At 47.8% G+C, this 22,139-nt stretch overlaps 2 protein-coding genes across 6 annotated transcripts in view; one reads left to right on the forward strand and one right to left on the reverse strand.

Moving 5' to 3' along the window:
* The window catches only part of LOC139061105 (uncharacterized), a 61,881-nt gene extending 51,431 nt beyond the window's left edge, over positions 1–10,450 (reverse strand). For both annotated transcript variants that reach the window (XM_070540648.1, XM_070540647.1), the window contains exons 1-2: positions 10,053–10,450; positions 7,339–7,516 (exon numbers count right to left, since the gene is read on the reverse strand). In XM_070540648.1, the coding sequence (XP_070396749.1) occupies positions 7,339–7,516; positions 10,053–10,354 (480 nt within the window). In that variant the 5' untranslated portion in view covers positions 10,355–10,450. The remainder of the gene's footprint in view (positions 1–7,338; positions 7,517–10,052) is intronic.
* LOC139061110 (uncharacterized) overlaps positions 1–22,139 on the forward strand; it is a 374,269-nt gene that overhangs the window by 90,773 nt on the left and 261,357 nt on the right. The gene's annotated exons all lie outside the window — the stretch shown is intronic.

A 22,139-nucleotide genomic window follows, 5' to 3' on the forward strand; every position in this document is an offset into this window, starting at 1 on the left:
TGGTGGTGAGTAGGGATGGCTGGCGGGCAACTTCTGAGTGTATGAATTCCTTGATTTCGCCGAAAAGAGGGTCATCGTTAGTTGCAGCGGCTAAACTTGCAAGGGAAGTATCGGGGACTGAAGAACGTCGAGTGAGTAGACGTTGTCTCCTGAGTTCATCGTAGCTTTAACGAAGTTCAGCGACTTCGACCACGGTCCGCGGGCTTTTCGACAGGAGCATTTGGAACGCGTCGTCTTCCATGCCCTTCATTACGTGACGCGTCTTGTCAGACTCAGTCATGCATCGATGGATCGACGCGCTTGCAAAGGTCCACGACTCCTTCTATGTACTTGGTAAAGTTTTCACCGGGTTGCTGGGAACGGCTGCGCAAGCGCTCTTTGGCACGGAGCTTCCGCACCTCAGGGCGACCGAAGACTTGCGTAATGCACACACTAAAATCTTCCCAGGTGCTGAGGTCGAATTCGTGGTTGTGGTACTACACGCTAGCGACACCCGTGAGGTTGAAGTTCCCGCAACTGAGCTGCGCAGCATGGTCCCACTTACTGTGGGCACTCACCCGCTCATATGTCGAGAGACAATTTTCTGCGTCGTATTCGTCGGAACCGCTGAAGATCGGAGGATCGCGTTGACGCACTGACCCAGGACAAATCAAGTGTTGGCGATGCCGGAGGTGTTGTTTGGCTGGCGCCGTCAGGCATGATGGCCGGCAGTGTCCGATTACGTAGTTTCAGAGTGGTTGGGGAAGTACTACCCACCACAGCTTCACCAAATATGTAATGCGGTTTATTGAACAGTCTGGAACGCGACCGTCTCAGTCTAGCTCAGCCACAGAGAGTGCGAGCCCCTCTTCGTCGGCGAGCCGATGATGATTTTGCGTCCATAGGGCGCGCCAGTCTTCTTCGCTACAGGTGTCACTTTCATTTCAGTAATGTTGCTTACGTAATGAACTCTTCCAAACAAACCCCGACCCTTTCTCCTAAAGAAATGCGAGTGCCTAATGTGACGACAACACTGAATAACGGGGACAAAACGTTCTTTGCAATTATAGATTGACTTCAATGTGTCCAATATTCTGTCAACGTCTGGGGACAAGCTATTGCAGTAAAAACTTTCCGAACCTTGTTACTACTTGAACTTGTCAAGAGAAACATTGAACCTTTGAATGCATGTCAATACAAATTTCGACAAAGACAAAAATAACTTTTCTGTAAACCATTCTACAAAAAAAAGAGTCGTAATTGTTGTTTAGGTAATTTATCTGGAGTGCTTGGCTGCGCAAATCCTTATGTATTGTTCATAAAACTCGCACCTTACGGGACACGAAGGAACACTTACGTCGTAATAACTTCTTGAAATGTGAAATAAAGATGAAATGTTAATATTTTTTATTTTTTTACATCTTTAGCGGAATAGAGAGTCACGCAAAATATATCGCAGCACAACCAATAAATTTTTTTCATTTGTTTTTACCATATATATAACGTATCTGCAGTATTTATGGCAAATGAAATTGAATAGTTACTACAAGTTTAGGGCACAAGGTTAAAAATACTAAAAGCTTGCTTGACCTTGCTACTAGCAACATACAGTTCGCTCCATCCGCCAGAGAAGGCTCCGTTTTTTTTAGTTTGCTGCTTAAACGTCGCCGTCCACTTTATTAGATGTGTGTAGAATACTGGAACGTCTTCTTGTGCAGAAACATGTTAACTTGCTCCTAATTTTAAGTTTTACCTTTTTTTGTTTTGCTGAATTGTTTTCTTTAGCATGGCGCACACGCACACGTATAATGATAGTAAAAGGCCGATCTACAAATTAAGTATGCATCGCTCAGTTCAGAGAATTTGCTGTTCTAATAATTCGTCTTTTGCTGTTTTATTTGATGCGGCTTACCTACGTACAAATACGTCATTTACGTTTAAATACAGCTTATGGATTTGTCTATTAAGTATTCATTAATGTTTCAACAAAGCGCCTAAAAGTATGTGATATTGGTTTACGTATGTACCATTGGATGTGAGGTGCACTTATTTGATACCCATTGCTGCAAAGACCAGGAGGCCATATATATACGTTCATGCACCATCTATTGAGCTGCTGGCCTTGGAAAGGAAGGCTACACTTCCAATGGTGAATTAACTTTCGTTTGTGTTTCAAGGCTTCACCGAAAAATGTAGGGGAAAATAACGAAAAATGAAAAAATACGTTGGTCTGAGTGAACAGGCAATGATTACAAGAGGCCACAGAATGGTTCATAGTGGAATTTATTCCTCCCCTGTGCATGTCATTGCGGGAGGGACTGGACGATCATCATCATCATCAGCCTGGTTACGCTCACTGCAGGGCAAAGGTCTCTCCTATACTTCTCCAACCACCCGGTTCATGTACTAATTGTGGCCATGTGGTCCCTGCAAACTTCTTAATCTCATCCGCCCACCTAACTTTCTGCCACCCCCTGCTATGCTTCCCTTCCGTTGGAATACAGTCCGAAACCTTTAATGACCATCGGTTATCTTCCCTCCTCATTACATGTTCCACCAATAGCCATTTCTTTTTTTTATTTTAACTAAGATGTCATTAACGTGCGTTTGTTCCCTCACCCAATCTGCTCTTTTCTTATCCCTGGAAGATACATATTTCCATGGAAGACTGGAAGATACATATTTTCTGTTCCGTTTGGTCAACGTTTTCCGTGTAATCGTAAAGTGTAGCGAAGCTATACCGACGTGAAGGAGTCCGAAATGCCCCGGACGTGTATTTACATTTGCTAGTAGGTACAGCGGGGTGGTCCGTTTCTAGCGGTGCCCGACGTTTCTACGCAGGCGCGAGTATGAGCGGGTGCGAGAGAGAAAATCTGAGGGCCTTTACTCCTTGAAAATGTGACTCTGCTTAGGCACTACGGAGGAAGTTTATTAGCGCGTGTTGCATGTGTTTGTTCCCTAGACATGCCGGCATTGCGGAGTTTGTTCCAGTTGCTAAGTAAGTAAGTAAGTAAGTGCTTTATTTTCCACATACAACATATATTTGTAATATGGACAGGTCTCTAGGAAAAAAGCTGCGTCAGGAGCTTGACTGAGTCCTAAAACCCATTTTATGGGTTGGTTTACGCTGCTTCGCAAGCTGCCTGCGCGGTGAGGTAGTAGGAACGGACGCCCCATTTCGTGATGGCTCTTCTGAAGGGGCAAGGTTGTGACTCGTGTTGTATAAGTTGAGGGTCGCTTTTTTCGTCGCGACGATAGATTGGATTTTTACAAGCACTGCTCCAGGAGGGCACATGTCACCGCCAAAGGGAGTCCTCCGGTGGGCACCTGAGGTTATAATAAAGCAGGCGGCGCAGGATCTCCAGGGCACCCAAGGGGTCGCGGGAGGATGAATGCTGGAACCAGGGCGGCCCGTGGGTTGAGGCCGGGGAGGTTGAAGCGTGCCAAAGGATGTTCGCATAAAAAGCTGGTTGCACTCGAAGCGGACAACCCATCTTATGCACCCCTGGCACGCGCAGGCCTCGGCGAGCCCCCACCCAAGGACCAGTCCAGCTTCTTGCTTTGGTGTTTTCATTGCCGCTTCGGTGAAATGGCAATGCCGTCAATAATTCGAAATAATGACACGTTGTTTCACACCCCGCTGTACCTACTAGCAATTGTAAATACGTGTCCCGGACTTTCGAGTGTGGACTCTCGTGTGTCAGCAGAGGATAGGAACAACTAACTGTTCCGAGAGATCATAGGTGCCAGCTAATTCATGGAAAGGGCTGCACACATTTGTGTAGACCCATTGTGATTCATTCATCCTTGAGAGGGCGGCGTATATAAGGGTGGAGATTTCGCGCGAATAGACGGCAAAGACAGGGATAGTTAACAGGTGTTGTCGATGACGACATGTTGACGACAAGTGCCCAATCAGCGAATGACATCAGTCACTCGCTGATTGGGCACTTGTCGAACGCCCGCGCGAGATTAGCTCCAGCCACGGAGCAAGAAACATTTAGGAAGGGGAACTCCGCTGTTTGTGGCGACCAGAAAAGCTCACAAGCCCGCAGAGCGGTTATAGATTCCCTGGAAAAAAATTTCAGAGTACCGCAAAGGCCGGGATTTGACTGGCAACACTGAGCGGCCACCGCCATGTAACTTCTAAGCCGACTGCGTCGCGGGAAGGCCGCCGTGATGGAAGAGCTTGATATTCGATGACACATCGGGTTGAGTGTTTACTGAAGTATAAATACTTTGTGCCCGGAGATCATGGTTGCTAAGAACGAAAGTAAAATGTTATGTTGTGCGAAGTAATGCAGCCGGTGGTTATATTGCACGCCGATCGCGTTTACTGCTGGAACTGTGCTACGATTGTGGGCAGCAGCTTAGCGCTGCTATCGGGAGCTTATGCACGCGTTTTTTTCCCCTTTCCCGGAGCGAGCTAGGAAGGAAATATTTCGTAACTTCGAGCCGGAATGAGGCAAGCTTCTGCTTTTGGGCATGAACATCGTGGACCGCTGTCGGCTTCTATTGAATATTTTCAAGCAGGACGAAACTAACACCTGAAAGTCTCACAGGCACGTACGTTCATTGTATGATTTTACAAGCTAAATCGGATACATCTAATTTAGTTTGTAAACGGATACCGCGCGTTCTCGATTGTGCAGGGCGATTTTTTCCGCCGTATACGCACGACACACTGCGACTGCCGTGTGCGCACCGGTGTTATGCCGTGATCGTAAGACGATCTGTGCACAGCAGGCGCAAAAACCAACTTTGATGACCATTTTGCGCACTAAATCTTGTGGAAGGCCAATATGAGCAATTTGTGTGATTACAGCAACGTATATGTTCTTCTGTACACTGATAATCAGCGAGAGTTCGCTACATTTCGATTTATTAACGCGGCTGTCTAGTGCGTTCATGAGCGGCTACTCTTAAGTTATTTATGACTCTTTTCTTAGACTGCCTACATTTGCTGCCTGTGTAAAAAAAAAGTAGGAACGCCCGCTGGTGACGCAGCACTTTTTTTCTAAGTTACATAGGCGATGTATAAAATTCTTGTGCTTTTAGAGCGGCTTATGTACCATGCATAGTGACAGAGTGAAACCAAATCTACTGGGTGTTCTGTTGTTTTGCATTTCCAGTTATGCAATAAGCACAACATTATTTGGTTATGCACCGTAGAATTTCAACATAAAACATAATATGTATGCTGACTTCAGTTCATTGCATGTGCTCGGCTTACATGAACAAAATTTGAAGCATGTGTTGTGAATATCGCCTGGCCATTGGTTTCAAGCTCGAAATGCGTATGTTTAAATGACCATAGGATAAGTGGAAAAAAGGAGGTATCATGGGCCTCGCATTGACCATTTTTTTATTGACTGCGATCGTCACGATCTGCGAAAAATGGCTGTGGCTTAGCTAAGGTTAAGCCCAGGATGCGAAGCATACTAGCCTTTATTTTAGTTGTTGAACCACTGTTTAGCCTGGTGAACTGCTGTTGCTTGGCTATATTTGGTTCGGCTAGACGAAGAAGCAACTCATGCGTTACTCTTGCTTCGCCTTCAAGAGTGGAACGCGACAGCGTTCCCGTCGACCCGCCAGCGACTACGCGCCCCGCATTGGACGCGGTGAGCGTCGGGCAACGCAGCGTTCGGCGCGGCAACGAAATGTGCGCCTGAGCAAGCGACGCACGCCTGAGCCTTAGAAACAGCTCGTTTCTAAGGCAACACCGCATTCACTAGAGGCGCTTTTGTACCGATTTGAAGCATCGTACTCGTGGCTCAGTGGTAGCGCCACCGTCTCACACTCCGGAGACCCTGGTTCGATTCCCACCCAGCCCATCTTGCGAGAGTTGAGCGACGCCGCGAGCGACGGCGCGAGTTGGAGCCCCGTTTCTCCTCTGTCGTGACGTCACGGTGTCACGTGGTATGGCATGGGGTCAGAGGTCATTGAAGGCGACACCGCCGCGCCTGAGAAGCTGGGTTGAGCTCTCGTAATATGCTTCGCATAAAACAAGTGTCATATGGGTCGAGTGACTCGAGGCGAGAGCGCGCTCACGTGCGTGGAGAAATCATGCGAGTACCTGGTGCACGTGAGGACGTGGAATTCTCGCGCGACAAGTGTGCCTTCGCGTGCCACAAGCACGGAATAACCGCGTGTGTTAAGCAACAAACGCCTACACGTGTACCCGCGTCAAGCGTGCAAGACGCGAACGATCCCTGAAATGAACTCCTATTTTCGTAGCATCGCTAACACCGCGTGCACTTCGCTTAAATGTCTTCTAAAACAGTGCCGAAAAGCACAAGCAAGGTGTACTTATAGCTCGCACACGCGGGTGTTTTTTGTAGGCTTGAAGTTCTCCCGGCCGATTCTGTGTAACCACGCAGAACGACGCTCTCGGTCATTTTTCCCAGTCAGACTCTAGAAAAAAGTATTCCCAGCCTCATTTGGGTTGCTGCATCCAAAGGCGCAGCAGCCAGGCATGATTTCCTTGCAGTCAAATGCGAGCGCGACAATCGGAACACACACACAAAAAATACGTAGGGAACCTGCGCTGCCTGCTCTAACTCAGCCGGTGAGCCCGGCGCTTGGAAGGTATATGGCACCTCAGAGGTCACATGGTACGGTTGGGCCAATGAACGCGTCGACGGCGCGGGGAAAACAAATGCGGTACTCTGAAATTTTTTCCAGTGATTCTAGAGCCGTTATCGTGGTGGCGGCGCCTGGCGGCCTGGAAAGAAATTACCGCCGCTGAGAGCACGCCGGAGCCGTCTGCCCGGGCGGTGTATTCATTTTTTTTGCTGCGGCTTCTACGACGCGCCGCATGGCGCCGTCACTGTATACACCCCCGTCGGCGCATACAACAATTGTGACCTTATCTGGTCGCACGCCCTCGCTCGCGCTGACGGGAGTTTCACCTCCTAAACATCTTACTTCGTGGCCCCAGCTTGCTTGGTGTTCGAAAGAGATCTGCGAAGCAGCTATGATCGAAGCACTGTGGTGAGAATAATGGTAAAGGAGCTCGGCGGCGCAAGCGCGATAATTCCGTCGCAATATTATGGAAACTGCTTCCCTTCTATTTTCCGCGCTTCGTAGCTAAAGAGGGTTTGCTGTTGCACAAGTAAGGGCATAGTCTTCCAGTTGCCTGGTGTACTCTGAAGACGCGAACTAAAGCGCATAATTAGAAGCCATGGTTTCTAAGCGCATAAGTAGAAGCCACAAGGTTCATACTTTATTGAAGGCACTGATCCCGAGTGCTTGTTGGCGAGGCTTCATGCCTCATTATAATGGGAAAGATTTTGCTGAACCATTGCATCGCCTATGCTCCGGGGGTCACTGAGCTGAAATTGACGCTTTCTCGCTTACCTGGCTGAGACACTTTACCAGCAGCGCCGACGCCTTGTCTTGCGCCCTCACCGGGTGCTTTGGGATGTGACGCAAGAGGTGACGCTTGATGACCTGGGCGTCGAATAACCTCTGGTATTTTGCCAGCGGGGACCAGTATCCTTGCGGATGATACCGGTTCCAGCTGCTACACACGTGCCTGCACCAACGGGTGGCAAGCGCCAGACAATATTCTCTGTAAGCGAAATAATTTTCGGAAACGCCAGTAAGTGAGTGACAAGTAAGTCGACGATGCGCGATACCGATGACCTAATAGAAGATACGAATGCGCATTTGTTGTTAATATTGCGGCTGACTGCGTCGTCTGTTACGCATTGCGCATATCTCCTCTTAATTACGCGTCCGAAAGGTCCGTCAGCCGACACGACTTATGAGGCGCCTGCGCTTTCCTTGGGGAGGCGTTAGCTTCTTGATGATTAGGACGCACACCATAACCCCCACCTCGATTTGATGTGCGCTTTGTGTTAGCCTCATGACACAAGAAACGGCACTTCGTACCCCTTATCCGCTACGACGGCACTTTCTGAGCTGCTGGTGTAGATGGTTCGTTCCGAACCACTTTACATTATATAACAGGAAACACTGAATCAGAGAATCACTTTACAGGCGCTGTTGCAGGGGAACACACCTGGTGGAAGAAAAAAGAAAGGGATGGCACGATGGACCGCAGAAACCGGCAACATTTACAACATAGACTCTGGAAGGTCTTGTCCAAATCAGTTTTCCCGATTCTCCATAGGATGATGGGACCTACGTCGAAAGGCCACAAGAGTTGCTGGTGCCGGACTTGTTACGAATGCTGTTAGACAAGGCAGGAAATGGGATTCAATCCGAGGTCGTTCGTTTGGGAAGCTTTGATACAGGTACTGCAAGGTTTAAAGAAATATTACTGTGACGTTTCACTTTGTGATCGCTCATACGCGCAAGCGTATGTGTGCCATTGCTATATAATTTGAATAGAATATGTAAGGACTCTCCATGCACATTTCTGCCGTCTTCGTCACCGCGATGTTCCGTATGAAGTTCAAGGGCGACAACGCCGTCCCCACGTGCCATGTTCTGTTTGCACCGATGAACCCATGCGACGGTGAGCCGACGATGGCGGCTCCATCTGGAGCGCGAGGGAGGGAAGCGGGAAAGAAGCGCGCCGGGGATGGGGGGATGGGGGGTGGGGGGCTGCAACGCACCGAGCTTGGAAACGGACTTCAGGCAGTCGAGGAATTTCTATGCTACTGCGCCTTTCTTGACGCACCAGCAATATCGCAAGCAGCCTAGCATGCCCTTCGGGCGTAGTCTCCGTGGCATGCGAAGCCCGTGCCTTTTCTGGGGCTTGTGGCAGCTCTTGCGTGGCACATATATGACGATTTCAAGGTCGGTTGACTTGTGGTTGGCCTGCCGCTGCTTGCGTTAGTGCTGCGTCATTCCCACTCGGCGCTGGGTGACTCGATCACGCGACAAAACCTAGCGCACCTCCGCCTACCCTCCTCCTCCGCGGAGCCTCACCCGCTGTTTGCTTCCCAGTTTCGCTGAACGTTTCCTAGACTTTCCCCTAGGCGGCGTGGCTTTGCCACGTGCTCTTTGGCTCACATCAGCGGGCTCCATTGTACTTCCCCCAGCGCGCGATTCTCTTCTCCACCTCCAGGCACCTTCCTCCTCCAGCGCTCGCTTCCTTTGCCGCTTCAGACATCGCATCACCGATTTCATTAGACAGTTGTAGCGCAGCGGCAAGCGGGCCCACCGTGCCAGTGTAGACGCCCCTGCGCATGTTCTACCGCGCATGCGCACTTTCTATTGGCGAGTCATGTACGCTATGCTTGTGCGTAAAAAGTAGAGGCCTTTCCATTTAATGTGCGAAGCAGATCAATGATGACAGCACGGATAGAAAAACAATAATGAAGATGTCATAAAATCCTCGATGGTGACACGCAACTTATGACGACTGCGGTAGGAATTCGAAGACACGATCACCTTGACAATGACGACGCCCCTTCCTTCACTCACTACTGCACACTTTTCGCAGTGAAGTGGTTCGGCGAATGAAAGTTGGCGACGGCATTCTTTTTCTTTTTTTCGGAACACATACAAGTAGAAACATTACTCGATAACTTGGAACATTGTCCTAGCCTTGGAAGCGTATATAGAGCTTCCACGTTCATTCAACGTGTCTCATCGAATTATCAGACGTCAAATGTGCAGCATAGTTGGCGACACAATTACAGACGTTCAAAATCGCTGTCCTTGAAAAACGATCCTCTGACAACGGCTTGTGTGTGTAAGTAGGGCAAAAAAAAGACGTGGTACTGGAGCGTTCTTACAACCAGTACAGTAGGAAAGCAGTGGCCGTAGCCGGTAGTCGAAGCCACGACCGTGCTAAACCGTAAAACTCAATAATCATTAAACTGCTGCGACTTTTACATGACAGGACCCGCAACAATTCCGTAAGCTTTTTAAATCAACTCGAAAAATCCGTCCGTGATAGGACTCCCATCGACATTGCCACCTCTCCATAGCTTTACCCTTATACGAGTTCCAGCCTCGACGTGCGGCCACCTACGTTCCTTTCAGGTACGTTTCGCAAACTTCGAGTATAAACCCCGCAGGCAACCCTAGGAAAAAGAGCGTTTGCTTGCTGTTGCCAAGGCTATCGCGTTCAGCAGCCATGCTAGCGCGCTCACCGGTAGAAGTCGTCGCACGGGTGCACGCTGTAGTCGCGCGAGTGTTGCAGGTCTTCGTCCAGCGTGAAGTGGTCCCGCCGCCACGGATCGAGCCGCGTCAGGAGAAGCGCCGGCGTGGCTAGCAGCGTGGCTGTCGTGAAGAGGACGGCGAGCAGCACGAAGCAAGAGTAGCGCGGACAGGACGATGCACCTGATGTGTCCTTGACAGGAGCGCAGCGTCGGATCGCGGGCGGCTTGGGAACCGGCGCAGGACGGGGCCGAGGACACGGAGGCAGCTGCAGGGGGCTCTGGCCGCGTCGCATGCTGAGGCTGCGATTGCTCGAGTTGGTTGCTGTGCCTGTGCTGCCACGAGCGTTGCTTCACGCGCGTCCTGAGGGCTGGAATTGCAGAGTCAGAAGCCCGCCGTGGTGATGATGTTGATGGACCTCAGTCGTGGCTCGCACCCACTAAGAGGCACAGGCCAAGAACCGGGCGAAAGAAGGTAGCTAAGGAAAATTCTTATTTAAATCGACGAACGTAAAAAAAAAAGATGTTGCAATAACTACACTAGTATACGAGGGAGCAGTCCGACTAACTGGACGGTGAATGTTAGAAGAGGATAAAGTGAAGGAGAAAATTAATGTAGGGGATAGATATTGCGAAACCAATTTGAGTGAAATGAATGCGGATGTGAGATGTAAAACTAAGATATAATGATTAGCAGGGTAATCGTTTTGTTTCAGTTGAATAATCAAATACTGTGGAACAAGCGTCTCTGTGACTATAGCTATAGTGTCGAGGCCCCAAGGGATAATAATACTGGTACAGCTACTCCTAATCGAATTTTGCAGAGTGGAGCTTCTAGTAATATCTTTCTGTAGTGTGAATTTTGTCTGCATGATAAAAAGTAGTGGTTTAGAGAATCAATTTCCTTGCAATAGTGGCACAGAGAGGACATCGTCAGACGAGCCTGCTAGAGCAGCTCTTCTTCTTCCCCCTCAAGCAAGGCACATATATACCACCAATAAATTTGTCTAGTGCGTTCTTATCTTTTATATATATCGAGTGTTTCAGTCAGTTAGTCAGTCACTCAGTCAAGAATTTTATTCAAGTCCATAGGAGTTTCAAGCCGTTGGAGATCCCACGCGGCGAAAGCCTCCGGCCGAAACCGTAGGCGACGCCCAAGTCGGGACGGGAACGTGGTGATGCTCCGCCTGTTCTTGGGCTTTCTGCACGGCCTTGAGTTGGAGTTTGAGGTCCGGGCTTTTGAGCGCTCCTTCCCATTCGGGCTCATTGGAGAGAGGGCCCTTGGGTAACGCGGTACATTGCCATAGCATGTGCGACAGTGAGCAGTAAAGTTCTTGGCAGTATGGGCAATTAGCCGGGATATGAGTTCTAGCGGTTTAGTAGGCCTCGTGACGAATACGAGTCCGTTTGTAGCATTCGAAGCGCTTCGGCCTGTGCGCGTTCGATTTTGGCGTGCGGAACCGGGAATTTGGTTCGGCCTTTTGAATAGTGTGAGGTAACTTCTTGGTAAGTTAGTAGCGGATGATTAAATTGAATGTCCAGCCCCTCGGAGGCCGTGGGACCGTCGCGACGGGCAAGTTCTCGCGCACGGTCGTGGGCTGTTTCATTGAGGTTAGCTTTTTGCGGGTGAATCGTTCCTCATCTGAGCGGGGAAAAACGAGAGGCAACGTTTGCTCTTTTTTGAGCTGGCTAGATGTGTACGCGCTACTTCTTTAGATAAGTTGCCGTTTTCGTAGGCGCGAATTGCGGCACGCCAGTCCGTGAAGACATGAGTAAATGTGGGGTCTGCCACAGCGATGGCTGCGGCTATTTGGTCCGCTTTAGCGCTGCTGCTCGTTTTAACCCATGCGGATGATTATAGCGTTCCGTTGCCGTCCACGACTGCTACTGCTATTGTGAAAGTGGATGTGTTGCCGTACTGGGGCGCGTCCACAATTGCGCTAGCTTCGCTATCCCCGTCGATGCGCTCGATAATCGCACGGGCGCGGCCCGGCGCCTTCCCACGTTGTGTTGTGGATGGACGTTTCTGGGAAACGGCGAGACTTTGTAATTGTCTCTGATTTCACTCGGTAGTGTAACCGCGTGCTCGAGATAGGGAGAAGGGGAGACATTTTTGTTTAGGATTAGACTACCCGCTTTGGACGAGGATAGGCGGAGTATTTGCGCCATAGTCTGCGCCTCGATCCCTTCGTCGATGTCATTGTGCATGCCTAGCGGATCAACCTTTGCTTTACTTGGTTACTTGCTCTTTGTGGAATGCCCAAGAGCTGTTTGACGCACTTGCACATGAGTGTGTTCAGTTTCTTATTTTCTATTTTCGTCCAGTTGTAGACATCAGTGACGTAATTATTGTGACTCATAAGGAAAACCTGGTATACGCGCAGAAGTTTACCTTCGCAGAGACCCTGCCTGCACCCCGAGACTCCATGGATGAGTCTGATCATGTTTTTGGTTTTGGCGGTTAAGTGTTTGATCGTGTGCCCATGACGTCCGATGGCTTCGATTAGGAGACGAAGAATGCGGATGTGGTTGACTCGCGGCGTCTGTTGTCCGTATCTTGTGTGTAGAACGATCGGAAGTTCTTCTAGAGAAGTTAGGTAGCGGACTCCTTGGCAAGACTTGTGAAATAGTAGGAGTTCCGATTTCTTGGAGGATAGATTCATTCTTGTGTTTATTAGGTACTCTTCCGTGGGATCTAGGGTAGACTGTAATGCCCATTCCATGCCTGCCAGAGAGCCTCCCGTGCTCCAGATGGTATTGTCATCTGCGTATAGAGCGCAGTTTACGTTTGGGATGTTTCCTAGTTTGTCTGCAAGTCCTTTCGTCGCTATAATTAATAGTAACGGAGAGATGACTGGTGCCTTGCGGTGTTCCGACGCAGCGCAGCGTGTAGGGGTCAGACTTAAGTTGCGAGACTCGCAGTCATTCTTCTGTCTTTTAGCAAGGAGTGTACGTATTCCTGAAATCTCTGGCCGAGGCCGAGGCGTGCCACAGACTCCAGTACGAAGCGGTAGGAGACGGTGTCGAATGCTTTCTTGAAATCGAGGGCGAGGATGCCTCGAATGTCTTGTTTTAGCGTCAAAGATCTGTCTATTTAGGAGTACCATGACATCATGGGAGGATAGTTGGGTCGAAACCCTACCTTGTGTGGGAGGAGTTCGTGTTCCTCAATTTAGCGCGACACTCAGTTTTGAATAACGTGCTCGGCTAATTTACCCACGCATGAAGTAAGCGAGATTGGGTGTGAATTGTCGAGGTTAAGTGGTTTGCCGGGTTTTGGAATGAGCACCAGGTGGCAAGACACCATTGCGTTGGTGCCTCTCCTCGTGAGTAATGTAATGGCTTGGTCGTCTAAGATACGCGAGAGTCGGTTGGTTACCCCGTCGGGTCCTGAAGCCGATATGTAGTTTAGGTTGTGTAGCGCCTCTCGGACTTGTGCTTCCGTGATGGCAGCGTCTAGTTCGGGAGTGGTTTCGCGCTTTATGCTCGAGTAATCGCTGGGGTGAGCGTCGCCTGGCGGAAGGTATTGTTTGGCAATTTCTTCCAGGAAGGACTCTTCCGTTCCTCCTTTCTCTTTATGTGAGGGTAGAAGTCGGTCTAGCGCGTGGCTTTATTTATCCTTCGTTTGGCTGTCGTCTAACATGCGTTTGGATGGGTTCCACTGGCCTCCTGTCCGCATGCGGCCGTCGACTGTCGAACAGAGTTCTTGCCATTGAATTGTTGTGAGCTCCGTACAGTATTGGTCTATGTCTAGGTTGAGGATCGCGATGCATTTGCGGAGGCGTCTGTTAAATCGTTGCTTTCTCCATCGTTTGACTATCGAAGCATTTGCCTAGAGTAATTGGACGAGGTGAGGGTCAATCCTTGGGACCTCCAGTTCTCTTTGTGTGGTTTTCGTGGCTCTGGTTACATCTCCCTTCATCACAGAGAGGAGTTACGGAAGGAAGATACGAACGCGTATGACTCCTTCACGGAACTTACGGAAGGTATCCCAGTTTGTGAGGGTAAAAGAACGAGGTGGGGCTGTCGTGTTTGGTATTTTTCTGCTTGTGACGAAGTGGTCGCTGCCGAGGTTCTCTAGCATGTTCGTCCATGTGTAGTTTGCAACACTTCAGAGTAACGTGAGGTCCAGCGCAGTATCGCGCCGCGTCGACATACGCAATCTGATGGGTAACTTGTGGTCAGTCACCAGCGTGAGGCACAGGTCGTATATTGGACGCGAGAGGTTGTTGCCGCTAGGCTTGATTGTGGGGTAACCCCACGATGGGTGGCGGGCGTTGAAGTCACCTGCGATAATAAGTGGTGAGTTTAGTGCCAATGATGTGGCTTTAGTAAGGATCGCGTGGTAGGATGGGTTGTAGTGCGCGGGGGAGCTGTTTTGTAGAAAAACGCTTTGTTTTAAGGGTCGGGTAGGTACGAGCTCGATTAGGATCCCCTCGATGCGACCGTTTTTCTGTAGGGCGTCGTGAACAATGTGCGCTAATTTTCTTCTAACGAGCGTGGCAATGCCTTTCGTGGCGTCCCCTCCTTTTTGGGAGACGGTGCAGTAAACTCTGAGCGTAAGCGTTTTGCATAGGCTTACCTTTAATAGCATTACGTGTGGCTTTTGGGTTGAATTTTCAGGTACTGTTGCAGCGAGGATTTGCGTTTCGCGTAGTTAGCGCAATTCCACTGCAATATTTCTAAAGTATCCCGTGTCGTGTTAGCCATGATGGTTTTGCGAGGAATTTTTTGGCACCGAAGGGTGCGTCTTTGTGTCCATCTGTTGTGGCTGACTAGCTTTGTCTTCAATTTTTATGGCGCCTTTGTTTTCGACAACATCTACATGAGTCTCTAGGGTACGAATACTTTCTAGGTTCTCTCTTGTAAGTATTGTTTTGGATCCTGTAACCCTCTATTGTTTTGGCTTTTAAAATGAGAAGTTAGCAGTTTCAGCCAAAGGCTGAATGAAGTTCTGAAAACAATAGCAAGGCTTAGCGAGCCGCTATAATTGTTTGTCTGTATCCGCAGATACCACACATTTGCAAACGCTGGCATGACGAGGAGAGCGACCAGTAGACGCACTACGCATTCTTTGGAGACTCTGGCTTAAGTCTTTGCTCAAATGCCGTTCAAGCACCGTTGAGCGGGAACGCACGGCAACGGTGCTGCGGTGGATGACTGGATGGATGGAAGACTGGATGGATGGATGGATGGATGGATGGATGGATGGATGGATGGATGGATGGATGGATGGATGGATGGATGGATGGATGGATGGATGGATGGATGGATGGATGGATGGATGGATGGATGGATGGATGGATGGATGGATGGATGGATGGATGGATGGATGGATGGATGGATGGATGGATGGATGGATGGATGGATGGATGGATGGATGGATGGACGGACGGACGGACGGACGGACGGACGGACGGACGGACGGACGGACGGACGGACGGACGGACGGACGGACGGACGGACGGACGGACGGACGGACGGACGGACGGACGGACGGACGGACGGACGGACGGACGGACGGACGGACGGACGGACGGACGGACGGACGGACGGACGGACGGACGGACGGACGGACGGACGGACGGACGGACGGACGGACGGACGGACGGACGGACGGACGGACGGACGGACGGACGGACGGATGTTATAACTGTCCCTTCTTGAACGGGGTGGTGGGTTTTACTGCCAAGCTCTTATTCGATTGCTTACTGTCCTACCTATGTTATAAAAACAAAAAAAGAATTGAAAAAAACCCACAACGAATTCCCAGAACGAAACTTTCTAAACCCCTATTGTGAACTTTGTTTTATTACGCCTCCGTTGATGGTCGTTTGCCTACTTCCACCAATATTTCAATCGCCTCTTACTAATCACTTTTGTGGACTTGTTTACTTTCACCCTGCTCTCCCTGAACCCAAGGGCTTCAAGGAGTCCCGTGATTTCTAAATAGACCGCTGGGCGGTAGTCTTCACATTCTAAATGAAGCTACTCCATCGTTTCCCTAGCTTCACCGCAGCAAGCCCATGCTTCTTCTTCCTTCTTGTATCTCGCTTTATAGGTGCATGTTGTAATGCATCCTGACCTCGCGTCAAAAAGTAATGAGCTTCCCTTTGAGCTATCATAAATTATTTCTTTCTTGGTTTCGTGTTTTCTTTTAAGTAGTTATGGTGGCAGGTTTCTATTGCTTTGCCGCCACCCATGAGATTATATCAGTCTGTCTGACTTTCCGTTTGACGTTCTTTGTAGCTGTTTTGCTCACCATACAGGCCCCATACTTACTGGTGAGCTCCCTAGTTCCTTTCGTCCACATTGAATCAATGTTATTCCTCTACAAATACTTGAACACTCTTTCAGCGCATTTACTTTTTTCCGTATTCCTCAGTCCTTCTTCATAATTAATTTTACTGTGAGCTTCCCTCAATTCAAAACTTGTCCAACCAATATCACCCTGCACAGCATCATTTGTAATCTTTCCGTGAGCACCCAATGCGAGGCGACCCACTGGCCTATGGCTCACATCGAGTCCTGATTGCACCCCTGATTTAAAGCCAACAACAGCATTTCCAAAAGTAAGTACTGGCAGCATCACGCTTTTCCACTTAACTCGGAGCACTTCGTACCTATTGTATCCCCATAGCGCTCTGTGTTTGTTATGGCCGCATTTCACTTCCCCTTTACTTCTATTGTTTTTTCTGTGTTTCCATATATGTACTACCTTCATATATCCATATACTAAGGCATCTATGTTCTTTTATGCGAGGTATTTCATGGCCCTGTATTGCCACTGTAGGCTCGCGGTATTAATTCAATGCCGTAACACTTGAATTTCAACGTTAAATTTCATACGTAACTACCGGCCTTCGTGTCCACAGATATTAGCCAAAGGTTGCATATCACTTTGTTTGTTAGCTAGCAACATAATGTCATCCGCCTAAAACAAAACAAGGAGCTGCTGCTCTACTACTATACCCGTGTGCTTGCATGGGGCATTAAACTCACCATTACTTCCTTCTAGCGCCCTCTCCATCCTCACCATGTACATCATAAAGAGCAGTGGGAAAAACGGCCCCTGGCTCGGTCCCTTGTAAATATCAACATTCTCCTCGTTAATCAACCCTTCCCATTGAACGCAAATGGCATTTTCTAGGTTACTCTCTCTCTCAAACATTGCAGACAAGCTTCGTCTAAAACTTCCCTTTCCAGAATATCCACACAAAATGTTTGGGTCTACGTTGTTATGCGCTCCTGTAATGTCTAGAAAGGCCACATATAACAATTTCAATTCACTGAGTAAGGGCAAGTAAGTCATCATGCAAAGGCCTACCTATTCTGAAGCTGTTCTGAAGTTCACCCAAAATGCCATTATTATCTGCCCAGGGTTGCAGCTTTAATTTAATTGCCTCTTTGCTAAGCTGTATATTACCGATGTAAGATCAACGGTCCATACGAGTGAACGGTATCTTTCCTTCCTTGCCTTTATTTAATAAATTCTATCTACTTTCTCACCAACTGTCTGAAATTCATCTACCTTTCAGGCTTTCTTCTATTGCTTTTATCAGATCTTCTTCATTTTTTGGTACTAGTTCATGAGTCAGCCTCATATGAACCTCGTCTTGAATCTTGCCATCAGCTTTCTCCCAGTTGAAATTTGTCAGCAGCAGATTCTTTCCCAACTGATTCTTTTTCACGGCTCTTTTTCCTCATTTACAACCTCTTCATTGCCTTCGACAAACTAAACTGTTTTTTTTTTCGGATGTAATTTAATGCCACGTCCCCTTCCAATTTTGATCTTCAAAGAGGATATGTTGCGTTGTTCCAGACTTCCAGCCAATCATTTTGTGTGGTTCCGATATAATTTAGGTGCTGCCTAGTTTTCTGAAGTGTTTCTGACAACCAACGTTCACTTTCAGCTTTTATGTTGGCGGTCACCAATATTTAAACCATATATTTTTTTCCCCGGTATATTTCCCATTTACTGGCTACTACATCCTGCGGGAACTGCGCATTTTTTGGCCAGCCTGTGCTCTTGGGATGCTTTCTGTCGAATGGCGATCGCTTTTTGTACCTTCCTGTTGCACCAGCTTTTCGGTTTATGTTTTCCTTTGTATAGAATATGTTGCTTCTCTTTCTGTATTTCTGTTGATATTACACTTACAAGCTGACTATATTCCGACTCTGTGCTTAGCCATTTGCCAAGTTCTTCCTCGATTCTTGTGACAATATGTGTTATGTGTCCAGTGTTCAAATTTGGACTGGCCATATTTAGTTCCCTGCTCTCTTTCCCAACCACATATCCCATTTTCAAAAATGATTCTTTTTTGGTCACTCCCTATGCTTCAATATCTTTCCTGGTCAATGGCCATTTCTGTTAACTTATCAGGAATTCCTTTTGTCATCAGACAGTGATCAATGATCAACAACCGGTTTCTCAATTCCCACGTGATCAGCCCTGTATTCACGGTAACGCGGCTATGTTGCTCACAAAGATCTAGCATTGACTTCCCGTTGTTGTGGTTATAGACATCTAGATCCTGGATTTGGGCATTCATGTAACCTAATAGGATAATTTCGGCATTATTCCCTGAACCCATAATGTCAGCAATTAGGCATTCGACTAACTCTTGAATCATCTCTGTACAATAATTTCCGGTCCACAAATACGTTGCGCCAAGCCAAGTTTTCTTTCCACTCATTCTATCTGATAACCAAAGATGGTCTTGAAATTTTCAATTTACTCTTTTCAAGATTGTAATACGAGTCCCATCTCCGAGGCGGGAAGCGTAGTTCAGCCCTTTTCCGCTTCTTGACGGCAAAGGTGGCGCTGTGGTCAGAGGCCTGTCTCAAATGGGCCGGGTCGTATGCTTTTGCTGTTGTTTTACTGTGCAAATGCGGCTTATTTGTCACCGTAATTAAACTGAAGACCATCTTCACAGTAACATCCTCGGCAGTTACAAATTTCTGAACGCCGAGGAGGTCTGTTACTTGCGTAGGTAACGCGCTTGCCTTGTCCGTCAGCACTGTGTTTTCTGATTTTAAATGCAAAAATGCAGAGCTCCTAATGCTGTTCATTTCAGTAAAGACGTCAAACTTGCGTATACGAGAAGAACGTATCCTGCGCTATCTAAGCAGCCCTTCATCAATTCTTATAATGGGAGAGAAACGATATTTATGTTACGAAACAGTATATATATATATATATATATATATATATATATATATATATATAGGTGCTGTATGCACACGTATTTCACGCAGGGGGTATTCTCACACCATTAAATGCAAAAAGGAAATGATTTAGGTTGAAGGCATGTAAAGTAGAATCGAATAAATATTGATATCCGCACAACTAAAGTTTCTGGTAATTTTTTTTTTTCTGCCGTGTCGTTGCTATCATAAACGAGGCCTACGCGTTTGGAGCATAAATCAACAATCCATTTCTACGACACAAACGACCTTTCTGTTTCGATAGCAATGATATGAGCATTCCAGGCGCATTCCGGCAGTCAGCGTCGCTGTCGCCGGGACGTTCTGTATAAAGTCCAAGCGCGGCAACACCGACGCCACGCGCCCTTTCCTGTATGTCCGAGTGAAAGCATGTGAGGGGGGGACGACGACCATGGCTCAATCTGGCACGCACGAAGGAGGAAGGCGGAGAGCAAGGACGCCGTCTTCCGTCGCGCGAATGGCCGCAGAAACATGGGGAGGAGGGAGCGGTGGCGTTTTACTCCAGCAGCAACAGCGTATTTCACGACGGGGCGTAAGGGGAATTGACCATCGCCGCTCAATGTCGCGCCCAGAAGGGATGAGAGCAGGGAGGCAGCGCAGGAGGCAGGGCATAGGACAGGACAGCGTGCGAGCATAGCGTAGGGTGCTTTTCATGCGGAGTACACTCAAGAGCTGGCTCCTTGCTCTTCGCAAGGATTACAGTTCAGCCGAGCAAACGATTAGCTTAATCTGTTACAATGTGCGCTGCTCAAGACCGACCAGTCCTGTTAGCTTGAGCAGTGGAAGGAGGAAGCAACATCTTCCATTCCACCAGGACGTCGTTTTCTTGTAAAACGCGGCCGTGGTATTTCAAGCTGAATTTTCTGCAGCTGTGTCGATATTTCTACGCTGACTTGGCATAAATGCTTCAAGCTTCTCACACAGAATCATTTTGTCGGCCTTTCAACAGGTTCATATCCCCATCATCATCATCCCCATCATCATCATCATCATCATCATTATCAGCCTGGTTACGCCGACTGCAGGGCAAAGGCCTCTCCCATACTTCTCCACCTACCCCACTCATGTACTAATTTTGGCCATGTTGTCCATGCAAACTTCTTAATTTCATCCGCCCACCTAACTTTCTGCCGCCCCCTGCTACGCCTCCCTTCCCTTGGAATCCAGTCCTTAACCCTTAATGACCATCGGTTATGTTAAATTATTATTACATGTCTTGCCCATGCCCATTTCTTTTTCTTGATTTCAACTAAGATGTCATTGACCCGCGTTTGTTCCCTCAACCAATCTGCTTTTTTCTTACCCCTTAACGTTACACCCATCATTCTTCTTTCCATAGCTCGTGGCGTCGTCCTCAATTTATGCAGAACCTTTTTCGTAAGACACCAGGTTTTTGCCCCATACGTGAGTACTGGTAAGACACAGCTGTTATATACTTTTCTCTTGAGGGATAGTGGCAACCTGCTTATCATGATTTGAGAATGCCTGCCAAACGCACCCTAGCCCACTTTGATTCTTCTGGTTATTTCAGTCTCATGATCCGGATCCGTGGTCACTACCTGCCCTAAGTATATGCATTCCCTTACCACATCAAGTGCCTCGCTACCTATCGCAATCTGCTGTTCTCTTCCGAGACTAGTAAACAATACTTTTTGTTTTCTGCAGGTTAATTTTCAGACCCACCCTTCTGCTTTGCCTCTCCAGGTCAGTCAGCATGGATTGCAATTGTTCTCCTGAGTTACTAAGCAAGGCAACATCATCAGCGAATCGCAAGTTGCTAAGGAATTCTCCATCATATTTTATCCCCAATAATCAACCTTTATCCCACACACTGTGAATAGCATTGGAGAGATCGTATTTCCCTGGCTGACGCCTTTGTTTATTGGGATTTTGTTGGTTTCTTTCTGGAGGACTACGGTGGCTGTGGAGCCGTTATAGATATCTTTCAGTATTTTTACATACGGCTACATATATGGTTACATATACATATATGGTTACATTACATATATGGTTACATATATCTACACCCTGATTCCATAATGCCTCCACAACTGCTGAGGTTTCAACTGAATCAAACGCTTCTTCGTAATCAATGAAAGCTACATATAAGGCTTGGTTATATTCCGCACATTTCTCATCACCTCATTGGTAGTGTGAATATGGTCTATTGTTGAGTAGGCTTTACGGAATCCTGCCTGTTCTTTTGTTTGACAAAAGTCTAAGGTGTTCGTGATTCTATTTGCGAGTACCTTAGTAAATACTTTGTAGGTGAAGGACAGTAAGCTGATCGGTATATAATTGTTCAAGTCTTTGGCGTCCCCTTTCTTATGGATTAGGATTATGTTAGCGTTCTTCCAAGATTCCGGTACGCTCGAGGTCATGAGGCATTGTGTATATAGGGTGGCCAGTTTTTCTAGAACAATGTTACCACCATCCTTCAACAAATCTGCTGTTACCTGATCTTCCCCAGCTGCCTTCCTCCTTTGCTTAGCTCCCAAGGCGTTCTTTACTTCGTTCGGCGTTACTTGTGGGATTTCAAATTCCTCTAGTCTGTTGTCTCTCACATTATCGTCATGGGTGCTACTGCTACTGTATAAATCTCTATAGAACTCCTCAGCCACTTGAACTATCTCATCCATATTAGTAATGACATTGCCGGCTTTGTCTCTTAACGCATACATCTGATTCTGGCCTATTGCTAGTTTCTTCACTGCTTTTAGGCTTCCTCGGTTCCTGAGAGCATGTTCAATTCCATCCACATTATACTTCCTTATGTCAGCTGTCTTACGCTTGTTGATTAACTTTGAAAGTGCTGCCAGTTCTATTCTTGCTGTAGGGTTAGAGGCTTTCATA

The sequence above is a fragment of the Dermacentor albipictus genome, chromosome 6, assembly GCF_038994185.2.
Source record: "Dermacentor albipictus isolate Rhodes 1998 colony chromosome 6, USDA_Dalb.pri_finalv2, whole genome shotgun sequence".
Taxonomy (NCBI): Eukaryota; Metazoa; Arthropoda; class Arachnida; order Ixodida; family Ixodidae; genus Dermacentor; species Dermacentor albipictus.